The sequence below is a fragment of the Brachyistius frenatus genome, unplaced genomic scaffold (genome assembly GCF_029030835.1).
Source record: "Brachyistius frenatus isolate BFR_SWC_R1_liver_20210118 unplaced genomic scaffold, ASM2903083v1 Contig_24, whole genome shotgun sequence".
NCBI classification, from domain to species: Eukaryota; Metazoa; Chordata; class Actinopteri; family Embiotocidae; genus Brachyistius; species Brachyistius frenatus.
Window position 1 is genome coordinate 4797348 of NW_027210623.1, and position 7595 is coordinate 4804942.

Genomic DNA, 7595 nt, shown 5'->3' on the forward strand with positions numbered 1-7595 from the left:
TATTATTTCGAATTTTATTAGTTGTGGTGGTGGTCGTAATAAACTTCAACACGCTGCAGTAGCTCATTAGTATGAAATGTAATGACTGTGGCTCTTCCTAGTGTTTCGTTTTTGCAATTACCAAAAAAAAAAAAAAAAAAAAAAACGGGCGACAATAAACTACGTCATCAGTGCGACGGAAGCAGTTGTTTTTTTTCTCCCCTTAACAGAAGACCGATTCTGGCTGATTCATTGCAGCGAGTTGATTTTTGGTTTCGACGACACTCAGAAAAACAAAACGTTCACCTGAACACACGAACTGTCTGACAAGCAGGTACGTTTGGAGATGCAGCCGGCGGCTTTCATTCAACGCGACATCCGCGTAAATTAAGCGGTTTTTGCTCCGTTTTCTCGGGTCGAGACGGGAAAGTCGGCTAAAGTTAGCACGAGCGAGTTAGCGTTAGCATCGCGCTAGCAGTGTTGACAAAAAGCGAAATGAGTTTTTAAAGATCACAGACGCCGGAATTTAAGCGTTTGTTGTCACTGGTAGACGTTAACTAAACACTTGAGCTAATAATCACAAGGCGGGCGCGTTTTTTATCTGGTATTAAACACCGCGTTGAACCTGACGTGACTTGGGGTGAATTAGCAAACTGAAGCTAACCAACGTTAGCCGTGTGGTGTTGTCTTCGGCAACTGAGATAATGTTGTTTTAAAGTTAATTATGAATACGTCACGGTTTGATTTCACGTTATCTAACTACTTGTTAAAGTGGGACGTAAGTAAATGGCATTCATGTAATTGAATTGGAGCTAAATTGCTGAAATTGGACTAAAATTGGGAATTTGTGAAGAAATATTTGGACTTAATAGTTTTTAGGAGATAAAACAACGTAACTCAATATTTACACTTGCGGTTGTCGCCATGATGGTTTTGTCAGCCAGAGATTAATGGAAAGTTTCTGTCTGTTTGTGAACAGATCTCGACATGGACCGGCTGCTGAGGCTCGGAGGAGGGATGCCAGGACTTGGCCAGGTAACACAAAAACAAGGATGATTCACCGAGAAAGGTCATCGGGGTAACGCGGAGGAAACCGTGTCTGATATCTGAACTTTGCTTTGACTTCTCAGGGCCCCCCAACAGATGCACCTGCTGTGGACACAGCGGAGCAGGTGTACATCTCCTCTCTGGCCCTGCTCAAGGTAATCACACATTATCAGCACTAAATATATGATCCTTTTTAAAAAATAATACTTTTCTGACTTCTCACGGTGTCACTAGATATAATCAAAATAGCATTTTTGTGACTTCTCGTGCTTTTTTTGTTGTTTGTTGTTGTTGCCTTTCATCAGATGCTGAAGCACGGGCGCGCTGGTGTACCAATGGAGGTCATGGGATTAATGCTGGGAGAATTTGTGGATGACTACACAGTGCGAGTGATTGATGTGTTTGCCATGCCCCAGTCAGGAACAGTATGTATTAGACCCAGCTTATTTTTCCTTAGTGATGTGCCATAGAAAAGACCTTACATGGATGCCTGTAACATCATTTGCAAAGCATTGACTTGCCTTTATGATATGTTGTTGGAAAATAAATGGCTTGTTTGTATGTTTATGTCAATGGTTTTACTGAGTCTGAGATGCGATATTTTGGTTTTGATCTTCATCATAAAATGATGATTTTGTGCCTCACAGGGAGTGAGCGTTGAAGCGGTGGACCCTGTGTTCCAGGCCAAGATGTTGGACATGCTGAAGCAGACCGGCAGGTAAAACTCCAAAATGTATCTACAGTCAGACTTAAATAAAAAAAATCTTGTGGTTAGATTTTGTCGATACAATTTTTTTTTTTTTTTTTTTTTTTTTTTTTTTTTTTTTTTTTTTTTAAATGGCATTTTCACCAACTTCTATTTTAATTCATGCCGGAGTAGTTTTACAGGAAGTCTCCATGAAATCACCAGTTGAAACTCAATGTTTTTCCTATGTTTTATGTTCCTCCTCCAAAAAAACTCCCATTTGCCGTTTCCACTGGTGCTGCTCATTAGACCAGAGATGGTTGTGGGGTGGTACCACAGTCACCCCGGCTTTGGCTGTTGGTTGTCTGGAGTGGACATCAACACACAGCAGAGCTTTGAGGCCCTGTCAGAGCGAGCTGTTGCAGTGGTGGTTGATCCCATTCAGAGCGTCAAAGGAAAGGTAGGGACGTGTGGCCACTGCAAAAGAAGCTCATAAATCAGTGGTTCTTGTTTTTAAAAGCCACGTTGTTGAATTAAAAATGATGTGGTTTCATGTTCTACCACTGTTGTCTCCAGGTTGTTATCGATGCCTTCAGATTGATCAATGCCAACATGATGGTGTTGGGTCATGAACCAAGGCAAACCACATCCAACCTGGGTCATCTGAACAAGCCTTCAATCCAGGTAACACATTGTATCCCTTCATTCAATGTGGATTTAAAAAAAAAAAAAATCCCTTAACAGATGGTAGGGAGGTGGTAGAGTAGTAATACCCCGTATTTATGAACCATCTGTGTTCAGTAATTTCTCCCCCAGTTTCTCCATGAAGTTGAGTGAATTTTCCGTCTTAACTTTTGGAGCCATAAGTGGTCAGTGAACATCACATCAGAGACTTCTTGATATGAAGGAAAAAAATAGCAGAATTCAGTTCTATTCATAGTGTCAAATCATAATTACATCTCAGGGCATTTTACATAGTTAGTGGGGAGGAAAAATTGTCCTTTTAATAGGGGGGAAAAAAAACCTTCAACAGAGCCAAACTCGGGGGGTGGGGGTGACTGTCTGCCTGGAGCGGTTCTGGTGAGAGGAGAGAAATGGTGGAGAGGGTGGAGGCGGGGCGGGAACAGCTGTTTATGCCAACACAGACTAGACTCAATATCCAACCATTGTAATGTGATTTAATCTTGTTCCTGTCAAAGATCCAAAGTGGAGTAATATGAAATCTAAATTTGGGGGATTTTTTTTTTTTTTTTTTCTCCGTTTGTTGACATTTTCTGTTCAGCACAAAGAGGCTGTGTGTGTTTTTATTTCACGTACTGACCTTTAGGTTTCTTGTGTTTTCAGGCTCTGATTCATGGACTTAACAGACATTACTACTCCATCACCATCAATTACAGGAAAAATGAGCTGGAACAAAAGGTTTGAGTCATACACCTTTCAAAGACTAGCTTTCATTGCTAATTTTTTAATAGAGCACAATAAAGATGACTTTTTTTTAATTCTTCAGATGCTGTTGAACCTGCATAAGAAGAGCTGGATGGAGGGTCTGACTCTGCAGGACTACAGTGAGCACTGCAAGCTCAATGAGACTATCGTCAAAGAAATGCTGGAGCTGGCCAAGAACTACAATAAGGTACAACTTTTAGACTTCATTCTACAATCTGTTTTATTAATAGATTTTGGAAAACACAAACTCTTTAAAACCTGAAATGACCTTTTAAAACGTGACAAAATGAAACGTTTCCAGTGTGTATTAATTTATAATTGCAGTGATTAAAAGTGAATAGCACAGATTTAAAATGTTATTGTTCACTTTAGTGGCCTTTTATAATGAGGACCTTTGACCTTTTAAACTGATAACTGATAATACAGAGATTTTAGCACAGTGTTGTCTATTCCGTGATTCAACTTTGCATCAGTTCCCTTCTGCTCTGTGGATGTGCATGACTTCACCCTCACATTTGTTGATACTCATTGATTCCCATATCTGGGGTCTCGTACTAATTGTCTTGATAAACTGGTGCGAGCGAGTGTTGTCTCGCCCTTCAACAACATTCTTGGGGTCTTGCACGATCATAAAAACGATGTAGCATTTTCTCAGCAATGCAAACTACAAAAAATGCTGCACTCATACAAATAAGCAGAGCATGGATTTTTGACCGGTGCTCCCCCTCACTACTGAGACACTGTCGTGTTTCCACCTCAGGCTGTTGAAGAGGAAGACAAAATGACCCCTGAGCAACTGGCAATCAAGAACGTTGGAAAACAGGTAACAAAAATTCAGATTAATTTTTTTTTTTTTTTTAACGCAAGATCCATGCTTGTGAATGGTGTCGATAGAGTTAAAGAGTGAAATGACAGAGAAGCGCTAAGTATTAGAGTCGGAGTGCAGACTGACATGTCGGTACAAGCAGGGAATTTACAGAACAGGTTACTTTAATGTTTCCTGTCTGTAACTGAAGTTTGTTCAAAGCAGAAAATTGTCAAAACAGATTATTTACTTTGAAAGTCTTATCAAAACTTTCATCTCCTTGTTGATGCTTTTTTTCCCCCCCCGTCTTTAATTTTCTGTCCTTCTTGTAGGATCCCAAGAGGCACTTGGAGGAGCACGTAGATGTTTTAATGACATCCAACATTGTTCAGTGCCTAGCTGCCATGTTGGATACTGTAGTTTTCCAGTGACGGCCCTGTGTGTATAACTGTTAATATTACAACCCTTGTTTTCTTTTATATAAAATAAAATGTATGTATGAAATGAGTGTGTGTGACTGGCTTGTGTTGGACAGCATCGTTGGTACCTTATTTTACTATACTTTGAGTCATAGTGTTTTATTTCTGTATTTTTAGGGCCCGAGCACCAATGGTGCGAGAGCCCTATTGTTATTCAAGCGATTATTATTCTCTGTAAACAACTGCATTTTTGGAGGCTTCATCATACTCAAAAACTTGTGAAAAATCTTATTTTAGTGCAGTTGCGAGTGGGCGTGGCCAAATGGCTCGCTAGCGCCCCCTAAAGAGATGCCCCGGTGGCTACATTTACCTCCAGGCACGAAATTCGGTGGACATGTGTATCACACCTCGACATACAAAAAAGTTACATTGCACCATTGCCTCAACGCAACAGGAATTCCGCCATTTTGAATTTAGTTGCCATTTTGGCAAGTCACACATGTTGATCTTTAATGAACTCCTACAGATTTTGTCCGACTGACTTCAAATTTAGTCTGTGCACTCAACATGTTTCGAATTAAAAGTTATCAAAAGAATTAGTTTTCGTAGATCGGTGTGCCTGATGCGTGGCAGCCAAAAAGTGACTTTTGGGTCACTTTTTGCTATAGTATCACTTTGTTTTCATAATTTGGATGACATGCTAGTGTGATTTTTTTTAAAGTCATGTTAAAGGGGCACCTTGAACTCCTAGATGAGAGGTATTGGTGCAAACCACTACACCACCAATCTTCCTAGGAGAAAGCTTGTATTGTGACAAATCGTTACCTCACTAACCTATAACTCCACCGTCCACAAATATTCATTCAAATGCGACCAAAATTGCCACAGACATTCTTTGGATAGTAGATATACGTGTTTTCAAGGGGGTCTGCAGGGATATTAAATATCTTCCTGTAATGTAATGTGTAGTGTATGCAAAACTTTTTACATGCAGTCATACTAATACCACACCAAAGGTCAACAACAATACAAAACTTGAAACAAAAATATCCCCCAAAAGAGACTTTTTTTTTTTCTCCAGATTTCAGACATGATATGCATGTGTATGACAGTGGTGCAGTGGTTAGAGCAGTTGCCTCACAGTAAGACGTAATTTGAGGCATGACTTTTTTTTAAATATTTTGGACGACCGTATGACTTTTTTGTCACGTTTCAGATTTTTTTTTCTGGAAAGCTCTGAGTGAACTCCGTGAAACACTTTCTCCTGCCACAACTTGTTCTTCGGCATCGAAGATAGTCGAAGATAGTCCTATGATGCTGCTTCAGAGCGGAAACGACCTCTTGAGGGTTCGATTCCCCGCTCAAGGAAATCCACACGGAGGCCAAGTGCCCCTGACACAATTCATGGAGGGCAATCCCCCCTAAAGGTGAGCCACACATGGTTGTGGGTTTGTATTGTACATGCAGTAATACTAAAACCAAAGGTCAACAACAATACAAAACTAAAAGTCAATAACAAAAAAAAAAATTATTTGAACATAATTATGACTTTTTTTCATATTTCGGATGACATAGTATGACACAGTGGTTAGAGCAGTTCCCTCACAGTGAGAAGTAATTAGGTTTGATCCCCACTTGAGGCATGCATGTCAGCTCAGAAAAAGGTCATACTCCAAAAAGTGATAAAAAAAAATTCATACTGTATGTCATCCAAACTATTAAAAAAAAGTCATACTATAGCATGTCGTCCAAAAAGTGACCCAAAAGTCATTTTTGTATATAGTATATATATAACCAGGGCGATGAGGCTAAGTTTGATGTTTCGCTGTGACACAGGAAGTTGATGTTTAAGGTCAAACGATGCTCTAAACCTCATGAAACTTGCGTCAGGCACCAACTTACCTGAGTTTTTGAAGATATTAAAGCCGCCAAAAAAAAAGGCAATTTTTTTTTTTTTTAAAGAATAATAAGGAACGAGATCGAGACAAAAATTTTAAATGCAAGGGGGAATATGCGGAGCTGCAAGTTGGGGAGCCGGCAGCCCCGACCCGCTGGATCCCTGACGTGTAGCGTGCGAGGGCCCGCATAACACTGCTTGCAGTTTTAATCTACCTGTATTTCTCCTTTGTCACTATTTTAGCCAAATATTATATTACATAGATTGTATCTTTCTGTTTACCGGCACACTTCCACAACACTCAACAAGTGGAGAACTACCTTATTTTGTCTGGAAATAAAATAAAATGTTGGGCAATTTATGTAAAGATCGATTATTGAGATGTGTCAGCCCCTCAGTATATTAATGTAATAACCATTCTAACCACTATGTGGTGCAAGAGTTACAAATTACAGGGAAAAACTAGAAGCTCAGATCAAGATGGAGTACATTGAATCATAGATTTAGATGAAAAAAATAAAGCTCCGGTTGTTTCAGTCGAAGGTTTCACTTGAGTAATTCATACAATATATCAGCTGAGTTATTTTTCCAAATTTTAAACACATTTATTTTGAATTGTTTGACAGTTCAGTGAAGTTTGAGGGAATAGTTGGCAAGACCAACTTCAACTGCAAGTCGCATTAATTCCTTTACTGTGTCCTGTCGAAACTGTTGATGCTCCACCATGAAACAACTCGTGTTGACGCCCTCCTCTTCCTTTGCTGACTGTCTGAAAATTAGGATTCCTTCTCCTTTTTCCCTCACAAATGTTAGCATATGGTCAGTTTTAAGGGGAAAATATGAGTAATTATAACTTTCCTCTATTTAAAAAGAGGTTGATCAGCAAGTCTGGTCTTCATGCTGAAGTTTGCATGTGTAATGGACAGTAGACGTTCATTTGTGAGTCATCTGCTTTGAGGACATGAGAGAGGAACTGCACAGATTACAGTTTTTGTAGAAAGGAAGAACAGGTATAAAATATTAAGTAGTTAATATAATGATATACTTAGATCTGGTGCTTGGTCTGAACAGAAGATGCTGCACAAACAGTATAGTTTTCAAATTGCCTTATTGAACATATCCTGATTGAAAAAGACACCTCATTTGACGCCAGCACCCCGATGAGCATGTAAATTAGTCCTATAGCTGATCCGACAGTGTTTTGTTGTGAGGGGATTCATGTTCTCACAGTGGAAATGCATCCTAACAGCCAATATCCCTCTTAGTATATTACAGTTTGAAGAAAAAAGTTTCCAAAATGGCTCCACAGGATCTCAG

General features: G+C 39.5%; 1 protein-coding gene across 1 annotated transcript; it reads left to right on the top strand.

The window, feature by feature from the left end:
• The first annotated feature begins 197 nt into the window (after positions 1 to 197).
• Positions 198 to 4469, top strand: psmd14 (proteasome 26S subunit, non-ATPase 14). The gene is made up of 11 exons (XM_069697822.1): positions 198 to 313; positions 959 to 1014; positions 1110 to 1181; positions 1332 to 1451; positions 1674 to 1744; positions 2021 to 2171; positions 2288 to 2395; positions 3056 to 3130; positions 3219 to 3344; positions 3918 to 3980; positions 4295 to 4469. The coding sequence occupies exons 2-11, from the start codon at positions 967 to 969 to the stop codon at positions 4391 to 4393; spliced, it is 933 nt and encodes a 310-aa protein (XP_069553923.1). The 5' UTR covers positions 198 to 313; positions 959 to 966; the 3' UTR covers positions 4394 to 4469.
• Positions 4470 to 7595: the final 3126 nt, after the last annotated feature.

Coding starts and splice junctions, on each gene's coding strand:
- psmd14 (XM_069697822.1), top strand. CDS start 967: ATGGACCGGCTGCTGAGGCTCGGAGGAGGGATGCCAGGACTTGGCCAG. Junction 3,345..3,917: donor TGGCCAAGAACTACAATAAG/GTACAACTTTTA, acceptor TTTCCACCTCAG/GCTGTTGAAGAGGAAGACAA. Junction 3,981..4,294: donor TCAAGAACGTTGGAAAACAG/GTAACAAAAATT, acceptor TCCTTCTTGTAG/GATCCCAAGAGGCACTTGGA.